Here is a 16,956-nt window from a genome sequence, read left to right on the forward strand (position 1 = left end):
ACCTATTGGAATATAAGAAGTTAAATTAGTCCCCTACTTCACATCCTAAACAAGAAAATTACAGCTGGATTAAACATCCACAGGTGAAAAATAAACCTAAAATTAATAGAAGAAAATATAAAAATAATGGATACATTCTATGGCACAACAAGTTAGGCTGCCACTTGGGATGCCTGCATCCCATATCGGAGTGCCTGGTTTCATCCGAGTCCAGCTTCCTACTAATGAGCACGAAAGGCAGTGAATGATGACCCAAGTGCATGGGTCCTTGTCACTCGTTTGGGAGACCCAGAGGGAGCTCCTCACTTTGGCCTGTCCTGCCCTTGGTGCTGTGGGCATTTAGAGAGTAAACTAGCAAATGGAAGATCTCTTTCTCCCTCTGTGTCTCCCCTCTCTGTTACTCTACCTTTCAAATAAATATTTTAAAAAGGATTGGCAACTAAAGGAAGAAAGGGAAGGAGGTACCTGGGGATTTATTTCATAAAACTGGAAAGCATTCATCTCACAAGAGAGAAACCAAGGGAAAATACTTATAGTACATAAAGAAAGATCCCTAAACTGTAAGCATTCTGGGAGTGAATAAATAAGGAGTGAAGAGAGTTCCCAAGCCCCTGCCTCGGTCAGTGCCTCTCCACATTTAGCAGAGTTCAGTACACTGGGTACTAGGAAAGAAGACACAGAAGACTTCAGAAAAGTTTAATAGAAAGTGGAATTAATGTGGCCTGAGTGCTTGGGTTCCTGCCACCCACGTGGGAAACCTAGATGGAGTTCCCATGCTGGCTTCAGCCTGACCCATACCTGGCTGTTGTAGCCATTTAAGGTGTGAACCAGTGGATGGGAGATCTCTTTCTCTGTCTCTCCCTCTCTGTCTTTGTCACTCTGCCTTTCAAATAACTAAATCTTAAAAAAAAAAAAATTGATACCAATTTGTTATTAGTACGTGAATCTGTTAAAATATCTTAACTTCTTCCATAAAAATGGTTTGACACAACCTGAACCTTTCATTGGTAGGTACAGTGTGATTATTTATACTAATGCTTTTAACAAAAAGATGCCTAATTTGGTCTCTTATTTTATTTTTAGCGAAGAATAGCCAGAATTCAACAAATAGAGAAAGACATACTTCGTATACGACAGCTTTTACAGTCCCAAGCAACAGAAGCAGAGGTTAGTAAATTGCTTTTTTGTTTGTTTGCAAGTATAAATATAGGTAGTTTTTCTAAGAAAAGAAAACATATAATTCATGTGGCATCATTTAAATGTTGAGTGTTCTTCTAGAGAATTGAGATATTCTGTAACTTTCTCATGAAATTAAGCCAAAAATCTTGACTATTTTATTTCCTTGTAACTTTTAGGCAGTTAAAATTTATGGAGCCATAAATATAGATAAATTACATCAGCTACCTGGTTACATATTAATGATAACTAACTTAATTTGACTGTTAATCAACCAGTAAGAATGATTCATATGGTAAGAATTGATCACACCTGTTTACCAATGTGTACCTCACAAATTCCATGAAATGATAGTAAAAGTATAAAATGAAAAAGGGCACAAAGACCAGGGGGAGTGAGAGTGATAAAGTTTGGGGAGCCATAAGGGAAGCAGCCAAGTGGTGACTGTTCTGATGTATCAGAGTTCACTCTACACCAGCAGTAGGAAAAGCCTGAGGCAACCCATTGTACCCAGAAGGTTCCAGAACTGCCTACACTATTTACCCTGGATAGAAGAATAAAAAAGGGCTAAAAGCAGAACTGTGTTTGACACAGATGGGGTGTCCAGAACTTCTCCACAACTCTGCACACTAGGGTGACTGCTCCTTTCCACTCTTAAGAGAGACTTTCTTTCTCTGAAAGGATGAGGGTCTTTGAATAGGGGTAAGCCTGAGAGAACTTAAGGTGAGGCATCATACAGGAAACTGAACTAGGTAAAAACTTACTTAATACTGAGTCCTCTGGCATCAGGCTTATCATCTCCAGACAAGTTTCTGGAAGGCACTTTGCTAATACACATGGCTAACTGAAGAAAAGACATGGAAAGACATTTATATTGGAAGATTTGCAGAAAACAGCCCAGGTAGACCATCTTGTCTAGAGTAGACAAAATACATCCCTTGGGCATAGAGCTGCATCTTCTTCATAGATAGCCCACTCTGAAATATGGATAAACACTAATAAATCACCACCAGACATTCTAAGAAAGTTTCTAATAAGAAGATCACAGAAGTAGATTATTTCTTCTAACAGGGAAAAAATTCTAAAATAAAACTAACATTACTGTTCTCAATTTAAAAATAAAAAAGATAATGTAGCATAAAGCAGGAAAGGATGATATACAGAAGGAACATTTCAGCAATCACCCAAGAGTTCATGGGAATAAAATTGTAATAACAGAAATGAAAAACCCAATAGAAAGATTATAAAATTATCAAAATAAAACCAGATAATCAGAGATAATCAGATGGAAAAGAGAAAAATTGAGTCGGATGTGTGTTTGGCACTGCAGGTAAGATACCATTTGGGATATCCACATCCCATATTATGTGCTTGATTTTGAGTCCTGGCTCCACGCCCAATTCCTGGCTCTGGCTAATGCACATCTTTCGGAGGTAACAGGTGATGCCTCGAGTACTTGGGTTCCTGCCTCCCACGTGTGCTTCTGGTTTTGAGCCCCAGCTGTTGCAGGCATCTGGGGAGTGACTCAGCAAGTGGAAGATCTCTTTCTCTCCCTTTTCATGTCTCTGTGTCTCTGTCTCACTTTCAATAATAAAATAAAAGTAAGTAAATTTTTAGGGGGTGGGCATTGTAGTGCAGTGGATTAAACCACCCCTTGGGATGCCCACATCCCATATCAGAGTGCCTGGTATTGAGTCCCTCCCTGGCTTCTGATCCAGCTTCCTGATAATTTGCCTGGGAGGCAGCAGATGATAGCTCGAGTAATGGAGTCCCTGCCACCCTAGTGAGAGCTACTGACTGTGGCTTTGTCCAGTTCTCACTGTTATGGGCTTTTGGGGATTGAATCAGCAAATGAAAGATCTCTGTCTTTCTCTCTGTCTTAATATAAATAAATGAATGAAACTTTAAGAAGATGAAGGCCGTTGGAAACTAGGTCTTAGTTTAACACTTTATTTTATTTGAAAAATAGAAAATCAAAATCATCCCAGTTGTTCCAGAAAGAGAATGGAGAAATTAGAGAGGTAATGTCATCATAAGAGACAAATCAAAAATTCCCAGAATATGATGACATAGTTTCCCAAATGAAGTGGTCTCTCCATTGTAACCACACAAGTTAAAATAATCCCAGACTAAGGCACATCATGATGAAAGTTCAGATTACTGAGGAAAAAGAGAAAATCCTCGAACCCTCTAGAGAAGGAAGGGAAGAGAAATTTCACTCAAATGAATAGAAATACAGTGCCTTTAGATATATAAATAGCAACCCTGAAAACTAGTGTTGCAGCTTCTTAAAGATTATAACGTTTTTAGGTATGTTTCATACCAATTCTTTGACATCTCTGGACACCCTACAGTTCACGAATTCCGAGTGTCCCCAAGCCACCCACATTTCTACACAGTGTATTACAAACATTCAGAGCATCCCACAGCCTCCTTGGATTGTTGTTCACTAGATCATCTCACAGACTCCCTGGACTCAATTTAAAATTACAATTTCATTATAAAGGTGCAGACCAGGAGTGGCCAAGTGTAAAGATCCATGGGGAAGAGTCTAGGGAGGGCTGGAGTGCAGGGTGCTCCTCCTGGGAGCCTGGGCACGTCACCCTTCTGGTGTATTGGTCTTTCCACAGCCAGGAAGCGCTCCTGAGCTTCTGCATCCAGAATCTGTATCGGGATTTCATTCTGTAGGCCTAAGTTTGCAGTCCTGTCTGTTCCCCAGAGGTCAGTCTGGCCCAAAGCTCTGACCCTGTGATCCCATGGTGAAAAGCACCCAGCCTGAAGCTGTCTGGGGCCCACCTTAGGTTTTTGAAGTTCTGTACCAGAGACAAAGATCAGATGGATTTTTTACTATACATACCAGCTTGTAGATTTATCCCTAATCAAGCTGTCTGCTGAATCTGAGAGTGAAGGGAGTGAGCATTTAGCCTAGTGGTTAAGACATCCACATCCCACACCAGAGTGCTGGGGTTTGGCTCCGGGCTCCTGCCGCTGAGCCCAGCCTCCTGTTCCCGCAGACTGTGGAGGCAGCGCTGGAGATCCAGAGTGCTGAGTTCCTGGGTTACTTTCCCAGCCCCCAACCCAGCCTAACCCCAGCTGGTGCGGACATTCGGAGAATGAACCAGTGGATGAGGGAGCTCTCTCTTTTCTTCTCCCCTCTCTCCCTTCCCACTTCGCACCCCGCCTCTCAAATTTGAGAGCAGAATTAAGACACTTTGAGCAGGTAACATCTCAAAAATACACTATTTTTGCATATCCTTTTCTGGAAACAGTTAAAGGATATACTTAATAGTCAATCTTTAAAAAAAAAAAAAAGATTTGTTTATTTATTTGAAAGGCAGAGTTAGAGAAATCTTCCATCCGCTGGTTCATTCCTCAAATGACTACAATGGCCAGAGCTGGGCCGATCCAGAGCCAGCAGTCAGCAGCTTCAGGCCATCTTCCACTGCTTTCCCAGGTGCATTATCACAGAGCTAGATCAGAAGTGGTGCAGCTGGGACTCAAACTGATACTCGTATGGGACGCCAGCATGGCAGGAGGCAGCTTTACCTGCTGTGCCACCATGCCAGCCCCCAGATAGTCAATTTTAAAAGCAGTTTAACATTACTGTCTGAAGCCAAAGTAAATGAAACATTTGTAATAAAAGGAATAACTCCATTTTTGCAGTGTTGACCCTTAAGAACCAAAAGCAGGGCAGTGTGTTTTTACCCCTTTTCAGCTTGGTTGGCACTGTGGTATACAACAGTCCATTTGTGACTCCTTTAGCATTGTGTTACCATCTATCTGTGTCTTTTTTTCCCCTTAACCAAAGTTTCTATAATCTACTTTTACTTTTTTCTGTTTATTTGAAAAGCAGAAGGAGAAAGAATGCACAATTCCATCTGCTGGTTCAAGCTGCAGATATCCACACTGGCTAGGGCTGCACTGTGTTTTATGAAGCCAGGAGTCTCCCACATAAGTAGCAGGAACCCCCCAAAGACTTGCGCCCTCCCTGCTGCCTGTCAGGGTCCACATGAGCAAGAAGCTAGAGGCAGAAGCTGGACAGGGCAGCTGTTGAACCCAGGCAGCACCATGTAAAAGGCTGGTATCCCAGTTGGCATCTTAACCCAGGCCAGATGCTGCTTCCTTTGTAGTCTGTTTTTAAAGCTATTTTCTGGGGTGAGCATTTCGTGCAGTCTTCAAGTCACCAGTTTCAATGCCCACATTCCATCTTGGAATCCCTACTTCAAGTCCTAACTTTTCCACTTCCAGCCCAGCTTCCTGCTAAGTACACCTTGAGAGGCAGCAGGTAGTTGCTTAAGTTCTTGTGTCTCTGCCACTCACATGGGAGATCCTAGTGGCATTCCCGGCTCCTGACTTTGACCTGGCCCAGCCCTGGTTGTTGCAGGCATTTGGGAAGTGAACCAGTGGATAGAAGATCTGTCTGTCTGTCTCTTTCTCTGCCTTTCAAATGAAATGAAAACAAGTAAATCTTAAAATTTTTAAATTAAATTGTTTTCAGATTACCATTTTGTTTTTAATTGAGCTCACTGCTTTGAGTTTTGTTGAATTGTTTTTCTAGCTTCTTTAGTTATGATTAATTCTTTTTCTTATATTATTTGATTAAAATAGCCCTCTAAGGACAGGTGTTTATCCCAGCAGTTAAGCCCTGTCTCGAGAGCTTCAGTTTCAGCTTCCTGCTGGTGCACATTGTGGGAAGTCACAGGAAATTGCTCAAGTGCTGGGGTCCTGCTCCCCGCCAGGGAGATTGTGTTTCTGGCTCCTGACTGTCTCCCCGCCTCCCTCCTTCTCTCCCTCCCTCCCTCTCTCTCTCTCTTTTTCTCTCTACCTTTCAAATAAAATGATAATAAATAAACATTTATAAAAATAGATAAATAAGGCCGGCGCCGCGGCTCACTAGGCTAATCCTCCGCCTAGCGGCGCCGGCACACCGGGTTCTAGTCCCGGTCGGGGTGCCAGATTCTGTCCCGGTTGCCCCTCTTCCAGGCCAGCCCTCTGCTGTGGCCAGGGAGTGCAGTGGAGGATGGCCCAGGTGCTTGGGCCCTGCACCCCATGGGAGACCAGGAAAAGCACCTGGCTCCTGGCTCCTGCCATCGGATCAGCGCGGTGCGCCGGCCGCAGCGCGCTGGCCGCGGCGGCCATTGGAGGGTGAACCAACGGCAAAGGAAGACCTTTCTCTCTGTCTCTCTCTCTCACTGTCCACTCTGCCTGTCAAAAAAATAAAAATAAAAAAAAAAATAGATAAATAAAATATCCTTCCATTTACTGCCTGGCACCTTGAATTTCACCTTGTTCCTGTTGATATTCACAAAGCTTTCTTTTTGTTGCTGTTTGCCCAGTATTTGCTTTTCTCTGCCTTTGTTTTCAAATTTTACCAACTTTCTGGCCTCTAGAAATTCCTAAAAGTTTGTCACATGTGAACAGTATTCCTCGTTTTCCAGTTTATTTCAAGTTGAGGACTTGTTTCTGTTCTTTTATTTGTTTAGAGCTCTAATAGTTTAGTAAACATAAACTAAAGGAAAGTACATGATGTCGCATTTCAGAAAGAACCCAAACACTTCTTTTACTGTTTAGTTTCTTTATTTCATTGATGTCATAGTCCTAATGTAGACACGAGGGAAAGGGAGACAGAGCAAACCGGGGACTGAGCGCTCACGGATTAGTTCATGAGACGGGGGCCAGAAGAGGCTGCTGACAGATAGTTTTTCTCCAGGAAGCTCATGGCTGGTGGGTTTGTCTTTGTCCTTCTTGCTGATAACTGGTGGATTCAAGCACTGCAGGTAGTCAAAACTCAGAAGTTAAAGCTCTGTCTCAACCAGTGCTACCACCGTTCTGTGTGTCCTTTCAGAGTTTGTTGATTGACAAGCAGGTACATTGTGAGGAGAAGGGAATGAAAGGTGTGGGAGCTGTGAGGACTGGGAGCCATGGAGTAGCTGGGTCCAGATTCTCATCTCCAGCGTAAGAAAGAATGTGAAGTACGAGACCTAGGTAAAGGGAAAATACGCCCTCAAGAAAGTGCAGGCATGCGGGCTTGCATGAGGTTGAAGTCCATCCGTTTGTATGAACTGGAGGCATAGGGGTGGTATCTGGGGTGGGTCCTAATTGAATATTCAAATGGAGGGAAGTTTGGGGCAGGGCTTGTGTACCACCCCTTTCCTTGTCCTTTTTTTGGAAAGCTCAGAAGTGTCCTGGTGTGTGGTGCATGATGGGAGTGGGCGTGCTAGCCATAAGTTAGCTAAAGGTCTTTGTGGGGTCGCCAACAGTCATGTTGTATATTTTTAGCTATTGCCAGTTGGAAACAGAGAACCTGTGGTTTTTCTGCTGCACAGAAGTTGGGGAGGGTTTGGGTAGTGCAGTAGGGGCTGCAACACTGGTGAGGTTACAGGGAGGGCTAGTGACCGACCTGAGCTCCTTGCTTTACTCCCTTCCTGCATCAGGTATAGAATGGCTTTAAAACCTTTAGAAATGGGGCTGGCGTGGTGGTGTAGCAGGTAAAGCCCCTGTCTGCAACACTGGCATCCCATGTGGGCGTCAGTCCACGTCCCTGCTGCCCCACCTCTGGTCCAGCTCCCTGCTAATGTCCTGAGAAAAAGCAGTGGAGGACAGCCAGGTGTTTGGGCTCCTGCCACTCACTTGGCAGACTCCCCTGGCTCTGCTTTCAGCCTTTGCAGCCATCTGGGCCGTGAACTGCATATTTCTGACTTTCAAATAAAATGAATAAATCTTTAAAAATACACAGTGAGAAAAAAAAATTTTTTTTTTGACAGGCAGAGTTAGACAGAGAGAGAGAGACAGAGAGAAAGGTCTTCCTTTTTCCGTTGGTTCACCCCCCACGTGGCCGCTACGGGCCAAGTACGCTGTGCTGATCCAAAGCCAGGAGCCAAGTGCTTCCTCCTGATCTCCCGTGGGGTGCAGGGCCAAGCGCTTGGGCCATCCTCCACTGCCTTCCTGGGCCACAGCAGAGAGCTGGACTGGAAGAGGAGCAACCGGGACAGAATCCGGCGCCCCAACCGGGGCTAGAACCCAGGGTGCCGGCACACAGGCGGAGGATTAGCCTAGTGAGCCGCGGCGCCAGCCGAAATGCTTTTTTTTTTTTAAGATTTATTTATTTATTTTAAAGTAAAGTTTACAGAGAAAGAGATCTTACATGTGCTGGTTCACTCCCTAGATGGCTGCAACAACCAGCAATGGGCTAGGCCAAAGCCAGGAGCCAGGAACTTCTTTTTTTTTTTTTTCTTCAAACATTGCTTATGTTTTTTTTTTCTTTTTTTATTTATTTGGCAGGTAGAGTTATAGACAGTGAGAGAGAGAGAGAAAGGTCTTCATTTTTCCGTTGGTTCACTCCCCAAATGGCCGCCAAGGCCGGCGCTGCACCAATCCGAAGCCAGGAGCCAGGTGCTTCCTCCTGGTCTCCCATGGGAGTGCAGGGGCCCAAGCACGTGGGCCATCTTCTGCCCTTCCAGGCCACAGCAGAGAGCTAAAGTGGAAGAGGAGCAGCCAGGACTAGAACCTAGCACCCATATGGGATGCCTGTGCCGCAGGCGGAGGATTGACCAAGTGAGCCACGGCGCTGGCCCCACCAGGAACTTCTTAATCCAAGTCTCCCCCTTGGGTGGCAGGGACCCAAACATGTAAGCCTTCTGCTGCTGCTTTTCCCAGGCCATTAGCAGAGAGCTGGACCAGAAGTAGAACAGCTGAGATATGACCCAACACTAATGGGATGCCAGCATTGCAGGTGATGGCTAAGGCTGTGCACAGTACTCTCTCAACTCATTAATAAGCTGACAACCCAATTAAAAAAATTTCTGTAAGGACAAAAGATGGGGCAGGCACTGTGGCATAGCAGGGAAAGCCACTGCCTGCAGTGCCAGCGTCCCATATATGTACCAATTCCAGTCCCAGCTGCTCCACTTCCGATCCAGCTCTCTGCTCTGGCCTAGGAAAGCAGTGGAAGGTGGCCCAGGTGCTTGGGCCCTGTATCCACATGGGAGACCCGGAGGAAACTCCTGGCTCCTGGCTTCGGATCAACACGACTGTGGCCATTGAAGCCAGCTGGGGAGTGAACCAGCGGATGGAAGACCTCCCTTTTTCTGCCTCTGCCGCTCTGTACTTCTGCCTTTCAAATAAATAAATCTTTTTAAAAAGAAAAAGGACAGAAGACAAGTACTCAGCCTAGTGGTTAAGATGCCCACATCCCAGACGAGCGCCTGGTTCAGTGGCAGTTCCAGCTCCTTGCTCCAGCTCCGTGTTCCTGCACACCCTGGAGGCAGCAGTGAGGGTGCAAGGAATTGCACGTGAATTCTCATGTGGGAGTTTCTGACTTTGACTCCCTCCAACTCCCTTCCCTTTTAGGTGCTGGGGAGTGAACTGGCAGATAGGAGTTTGTGTGCACACACTGTCTTGCTCACTGTCTGTCTCTCTGCCTCAAATAAATAATTTCTTTATAAAAAAATAGACAAAAGATTTGAATAGGTACTTTACCAGAAAAGATAGGGAAATGACTGATAAACATGAAAATTATTACATTAAGGGAATGCAAATCCAAACCACAATGAGTGACTGCTTCCGACTCTTTACAGTGGCTGTCATCATAAAGATGATAGTAAGTATTGGTGAGGATATGAAAGAGCAGGAGCCCTCGGACATTGCAGGGGGTTGTAAAACGGTTCAACTCTCCCTTGTCTCTCCTCTGTGTCTGAAACTCTGCCTCTCAAATAAATAAATAATGGTTCAGCTACTTAAAAAACAATTTAACAATTCCTTGAAATATTGAACATAGAGTTACTATGTGACTCAGCAGTCCCACTCCTGGTGCTGAGAAATAAAAACGTATCAATACAAAAACCTTAAATTGATGTTTGTAGCAGCATTGTTCATAATAGCCCAAAGTATGAACAGTACAAATGTGTATCAGCTAGTGAACAAAGAAACAAAATGAGGTATACTCTTACAATAGGATTTTATTGGCTATTGCCAATAAAAAGTAGCAAATTATTGATACTTAACTTAATACAGATGATCCTCATAAACTGCTAAGTAAAATAAACCTGACGCATGAAGTCCACTTGTGTGAAATATCTAGAAAAGGCACACTGATGAAGACAGTGCAGATGAGTGATTGCCTGGGCTCTCAATGGACTGTGCGGTAAATCTGGGTGGCAGGAAGCTCTTACTGCAGTCATGAAAACATTGTAACACCAGATTATGGCAGGGCTTGGTCAGTTTACTGAAACCTACTTAATTGTACACTTTAAAAAGAGCATTTTTATAGTGTGTGAATACCTCAACAAAGTTTTCTTTAAAATCTTTCAGTTTCATCAGTAGGGTTGAGAACCTTGGGGAAACTTTCCAACCTTGGACATGAGGAGCTGGATAGGATGATTCTTAGGCAGCAGAAGCAGCCACTCTGTCCTCTCTTGGCATGACGTTGGATTGACCCTGGAGTGAGAGCAGACCCCTGCACTGGGTCAGTGAGAGCAAAGGGGAGGGATGACGAGGAAGCGAGCGTGTGATAGCCCGTGTTGAATAATAGTGTGGGCTCCGCAACCAGAGTGCAAGGGCAGTGAAGTGTGTGACTGAAAGCCAGTCTGTGCCCCAATTTATCTGTGAAATGGGGGTGATAATGCTTCATCGGTGCCACATGTTTAGTGCCCCTGAACATTGGATTTATTTTTTTAACTTCCCCATCTTCATCTGCATCACTTGCTGGTTTCTGTACACCTCTCTGGCCTTTACAGGCTCATCTTCCCTTCTGTAGACATTAGTGGCGGGCATCCCTTAAGGCCACCTTCTCTTCTCTGTTCTCTCCCCCTAAGACAGTCTCACTTGCATAAGGCTTCAGTTTCTCTCCCTCTCACTCACTTTATCTCTCTCTCCTCATCTCTCAAGTAAATAAATAAAATAATTTTTTAAAGATTTACTTACATGCAACCTTCCCATTAGTGTATTAGCATGGGAGAATATTAGTGAGGTGGTCTTGCTGTAAGTCAGTGTCGCTCCCCCTCTTCGTGGAGGAACGACACTAAACCCTGTGCTGTTCTTTCGTCTGCTCGGCCCTCCCCGGGTTTGCTGCTGGTTCTTCCCGGGTTGGCTACTGTCCCTTCCACCTCCGTGGAAGGGCGGTTCCCCCTGCCACATTCCCCACTTCCGCAGGGGAGCGGCACACCGCCGGCCGGCTCTCTCGGGGGCTGCACAGGTGTTCCCCTTAGATGTTCCCGGTGCATGCCGTCTCTCTCCTCCTTTATAGTCCTCCTCTGCCAATCGCAACTCGGCTGCCCACACGCCGAGTACGCTGCTCTCCTCCAATCAGGAGCAAGTCCTACAGTTTATTGGCTGAACTGGAGGCAGCTGTGTAGAAGCTGTTTTCTTCTCTCCCAGCGCCATATTGTGGGAGAGCAGATGCATAGAATAAGTCTTAATTCCAGCAACTCAGTCTAGTCCGGGTTGCTCCCCACAGTCAGAAATGTTAGAGTGCCTCTGAGAATCACACTGAAGTTAAGCAAAATCATTAATTTTATTTTTACTATCTTCTTGTTTTATTTTCTCCCTTATATATGGTGCTTCAGCCACACCATGATTCTTTGACATTCTAGAATAAACTAAATGCTAGTTTGTTGATGGAAATATTGCATGTAAATTAAGTTACATTTTAAAATGGTCTAGGAAAGCTTGATGTTTAAGGAATTCCAGTGGAAGCCATTTTGTTACGCACTGTGTGTCACATTTTTAAAGTGTGATTTTTAAGAGTATTTTCATAGAGGAAGAACAGAGATGTTTATAAAAAACGGAGAAAATTATTTTATTTGTTTGATTCTGCAGTGGTGTCTTCACAGAGTGACTGCTTTGTACTGGATATAATCTGTTTTGAAATGACTGCTTTTCCTGGATATAATCTGTCATTTTTTATTTCACATAACAGATGGGTGGCTGCATTAGAAAAGATTTTGGTTCTATCCATGTGAGAGTCTGAGCTTAGCCTCTGGTTTTATACAACTTTTGTTAGCAGAGGATGTGTGTATTCTGTGTACAAATCTTTACTGCTGTATTTACAGCTCCATTAAGTGCCAGTTGTACAGCCTTGCAGGCAAGAAAGTGTTGTGCTCTGGTGGGGCTGTATTCCTGGTGGAGATGGGAGCACAGCTGGTGTGGGAGGCTGTTCTGTGAATCTCAGAACCCTTTGTCTTGTGCGGCTCTAATACTCACGGGATGTGCCTCACTCTCCTCTCGCTGTGCTAGGGGTTGTGAAGGAGGTAGCGTGCTCCTCTGCGCCTTTGTCAATGTCTGATTGACGCATTTCAAGGCTTTAAAACAAGGAATAAGAAAGCTGTGGGCTGAGAAGGCGTGCTCCGTTTTTGTATGTAATGATATTTAACTCCATGTTAACAGAGGTCATCTCAGAGCAAGCATGAAGCCGGCTCACATGAAGCTGAGCGGCAGAGTGAAGGCCCAGGATTGGCAGAAATTAGCGTGGCACCTTCTGGTAGTGGTCAGGTAAACAAACCGTTTTATTGTGTTGTTTAAGGAAACTATTTAAATATTCACAAAGGAGCTTGGGGTGGCCTGGCTTTCAGAGCAGCCTGTAAATCTTACTATCTCCTTAGCCTTTGAGGGCTGTCTCTAGAAGCATTCAGTACCAAACTGCTGTCACTTTTCTCTCACAGCTGGCAGTAATGCTGTCTGAATTTCTACGTGTATATATAGCTTTGGCTTATAGGTTTCTGTATTAGCATAAAGCAGTGGATGTAAGAAGAACATTGTTTTGGAAAGCACTGTGCTGATACCCATGATTTGACCCAGTTATTATTTCCTGCATTGTGTGGGCTTGCCTTTCCCTAAGGAAGTCTGTGCAAAGACATTTTTATGTTTCTAAATTATCTTCAGGATTTAGTAAGTTTTTTAATTTAAGATTATATAAATACAGAAATTAAATCTTATTGAAAAAGTATATTCTAAAGCTCATAAAAAGTAAAGAGATAATATGTTAACTGTAACTACATCATTTTTGGCAAAATTATGGAAATCAACATTATTTCAATGTAGGATCATTATATTTTTATGCTTCCATCCATTTTCTAAGTTTCAATGAAATACAACCCAACTGAATTTTTCTTTAGGATATTCTGTATTCTCAAATTTTCTTCAGTGAACATGTGTTTATATTGTAAGCAATTCATTTATTTTAAAAAAAATTGCTCTAAATTGGTCTTAAGAGAATTTTCCTAATGTCAACACAAAAATCCTTTAATCTAAAGGTTACTTTTGATAGTACTCTTTACTTATTTATTTTTAAAAAGCTTCTATTATTAGTTTTCATTAAAATTAGAGCTTGGAGCACATTTGGAACAGATTAAGGAAGCCATTTGACCATCTCCATTAAGCTGGAGGAAAAATGATTCTTCTAGGCCATATTCAAAAGAGAAATGATTATAGTAACATTTTTTATAAAATAGATTGTTGTGGACTTCTTTCTGTTTCTTAAAAGAGGATTAATAATTTATATTTCATTCTCTAAACAAAAGGTTTCCTGTCCTTTCTCAAATTTTTTAGTCTTATTTAAATCATTGATGACCTCAATTTTCATCCCTTGTGAAATTTGAAATATATAGATTAAAAAAATAAATGAAGGGCCGGCGCCGTGGCTCAATAGGCTAATCCTCCACCTTGCGGCGCCGGCACACCGGGTTCTAGTCCCGGTTGGGGCGCCGGATTCTGTCCCGGTCGCCCCTCTTCCAGGCCAGCTCTCTGCTATGGCCAGGGAGTGCAGTGGAGGATGGCCCAGGTGCTTGGGCCCTGCACCCCATGGGAGACCAGGAAAAGCACCTGGCTCCTGGCTCCTGCCAGGATCAGCGCGGTGCGCCGGCTGCAGCGGCGGCCATTGGAGGGTGAACCAACGGCAAAAGGAAGACCTTTCTCTCTGTCTCTCTCTCTGTCCACTCTGCCTGTCAAAAAAAAAAAAAATAAAATAAAAATAAATGAAGCCTCTTGAGACGTCTGCAGTCATATCAGAGTACCTGGGTTTAAGTTCCTGCTCTGCTTCCACTTCCAGCTTCCTGCTGTTAACTCCCTGAGATTCAGCCAATCGTGCCTCAGCTGGTTGGGTACTTGCATCCCTGTGAGAGACCCAGATTTAGTTCTCGGCTCCTGGCTTTAGCTTGTCCCAACCCAAGCTGTTGTGGGCACTTGGGGAATAAACCAGTGGGTAGAAGATCTCTGTTTCTCTCCCTGCCTCCTTCCCTCCCTCCCTCCCTCCCTCCCTCCCTCCCTCCTTCCTTCCCTCCCTCTCTTCCTCTCTCTCTCTTTTTCTCTCTTTCTCTATCTCCCCGTTTGCCTTTGAAGTAAATATAAATAAATAAAACATGAAGCTTAAAATGTCTGGTAGTTAAGTATTTAAAACAAGGAGATCCTTCATTCCACATCACTAAGTTAGCATTATACTGGAGATGCTTAAGTGGTGAGTTCAGAAAAAAGCAGTTAATTTAAGTATTTGAGTATTTTCCTGTTTGTTGTTTACAGAATTATTTGGAAAGTTTATGCATTCCTACACAAGTACAAAGAAGAAAACTTAAGTATTATGTGACCAAATAAATTAGTTGCTTAGGATTAGACCTACCCTTTGTGCTTCAGATCACATTCCAATTATTATGTTCTTTGAAAAACTTACCTCTCCAGTAAGCTGAATTATTGTATCAATATCATTGCTGCATCAAAATAGATTTTTAAGTAGATACAATTTGACGTAAAAAATGAAAGCTAGTCCTGACAAGGAACAGCTTACTATTTTATTCTTTTTAGTATTTTCTTTTTCTATTTAATACCATTTGTTGAACTCTTAACACAGAATTATTCTTAGGTATTTAAATCCAATTGAAAATTAATCCCTGTTAAAAATAAGAGTGGGAATAAGAGAGGGAGGAGATGTACAGTTCGGCACATGCCCCCTCAGACTTTACCTAAAGGTAAAGCTAAAAACTTGCCATGGGACTCCAAATCCCATTAAGTTAGTAGGTACCAATGCCATCTTACTAGTTAAAGAGGTCAGTTTAAGTTTATAACTGATCATAAAGATAGGATTAAGTGTCAAAGGGATCACATAAATAATTCCAAGTGTCTGCTAATAATAATAGATGGAATTAAAAAGGAGAGAATGACCCAACATGGGAAGCGGGATACACAGCAGATTCATAGAATGACAAATGCCCCACAACAGCACTCTGGCCTCAGAATGAGCCCTTAAGGCATCCAGATCTGGCTAAAAAACCCAGGAGAGCATTTCAGGCATGGAAAGCCAAGACACTGTGGCAAAAAATGACCTAAATGAAAGATCTCTGTGAGTGAGATCCCAGTGGAAAGAACGGGCCATCAAAGAAGGAGGTACCTTTCTCTGATGGGAGGAGAGAATTTCCACTTTGATTATGGCCTTGTCTAAATAATGTCAGAGTCTGTGAACTCAAGAGGCTTCCATAGCCTTGGCAGCTCATGACAAGAGCCTTAGGTGATCACTGACATCATAATAAGAGTGTCAGTTGTTAAATCAACAACAGGAATCACTGTGTACTTGCTCCTCATTCAGGATCTCTGTTCTTAATGTCTTCAAACAAGACTTTATACTCTGTGTGTCTGTGTGGGTGCAAACTGTTGAAATCTTTACTTAGTATAAAGATAATTAAAAATGAATCTTAATGAAGAATGGGATGGGAGAGGGAGTAGGAAGTGGGATGGTTTGGGGGTGGGAGGGTGGGTATAGGGGAAAGAATTGCTATCATCCAAAAGTTGTACTTATAAAATTTATATTTATTAAATAAAAGCTTTCTATAAAAAATGAAAGCTATTAAAAATCTAATAATATTATGAAAAAAAATGTATAAAGAATTTTTATAATCATGAGGTGGGCAGGAAAACCATAATGAAAGGAAGTGTAGGGTCCTGTGTTGTGGCGTAACCTGGTAAGCCTCTGCCTGGGATACCAGCGTGCTGTATGGTAACCTGTTCAAGTCCCAGCTGCTCTGCTTCCCATCCAGCTCCCTACTAATGTGCCTAGGAAAGCAGCAGAAGATGACCCAAGTCCTTGGGCCCCTGCCACCCACATGGGAGACGCACTGGGAGTTGCTGGCTTCTGCCCAACCCTGCCTAGCCATTGCTGCCACTTGGGGAGTGAACCATTAGATGGAAGGTGATCTCTTTCTCTCTCTCTCTCTCACTCTCACTGTCACTCTGCCTTTCAAATAAACAAAAATACAATCTCTAAAAAAAAAAAAAAAAAAGATTCACAAATCAGTGGGTGACAAGATATAAATCAAAATCACATTATTGGGGCCTGTGCTGTGGCGCAGCGGGTTAAAGCCCTGGCCTAAAACGCTGGTATCCCATATGGGCGCTGGTTCTAGTCCTGGCTGATCGACTTCCAATCCAGCTCTCTGCTATGACCTGGGAAAGCAGTGGAGGATGGCCCAAGTCCTTGGGCCCCTGCACCCACGTGGGAGACCTGGAGGAAGCTCCTGGCTCCTGGCTTCGGGTCAGCGCAGCTCCAGCCGTTGCGGCCAACTGGGGAGTGAACCAGCAGATGGAAGACCTCTCTCTGTCTGTACCTCTCTCTGTAATTCTGTCTTTCAAATAAATAAAATAAATCTTAAAAAAAAAATCACATTATTAACATACATTGATGACAAACAAAAAGTTAAAATTTGTAACACATAAAGAATATTTTCAGATCAAGTATTTTTAAATGGGACAAAGGACATAAACAGATAAGAAATTAAAATTACCTGTAAACGTGTAAAAGTGACC

At 43.3% G+C, this 16,956-nt stretch overlaps 1 protein-coding gene across 50 annotated transcripts in view; it reads left to right on the plus strand.

Annotated features, from left to right (window-relative positions):
* Positions 1-16,956, plus strand: part of APC (APC regulator of Wnt signaling pathway) — a 181,070-nt gene that overhangs the window by 123,526 nt on the left and 40,588 nt on the right. For 28 of the 50 annotated variants that reach the window (XM_070075972.2, XM_008248396.5, XM_070075974.2 and 25 more), the window contains 2 exons: positions 1,084-1,167; positions 12,559-12,663. In XM_070075972.2, coding sequence (XP_069932073.2) covers positions 1,084-1,167; positions 12,559-12,663 — 189 coding nt within the window. The remainder of the gene's footprint in view (positions 1-1,083; positions 1,168-12,558; positions 12,664-16,956) is intronic. The other 22 variants (XM_070075978.2, XM_070075985.2, XM_070075996.2 and 19 more) reach the window with 1 other exon arrangement.

The sequence above is a fragment of the Oryctolagus cuniculus genome, chromosome 6 (assembly GCF_051225735.1).
Source record: "Oryctolagus cuniculus isolate XC-2025 breed Fujian yellow rabbit chromosome 6, ASM5122573v1, whole genome shotgun sequence".
Taxonomy (NCBI): Eukaryota; Metazoa; Chordata; class Mammalia; order Lagomorpha; family Leporidae; genus Oryctolagus; species Oryctolagus cuniculus.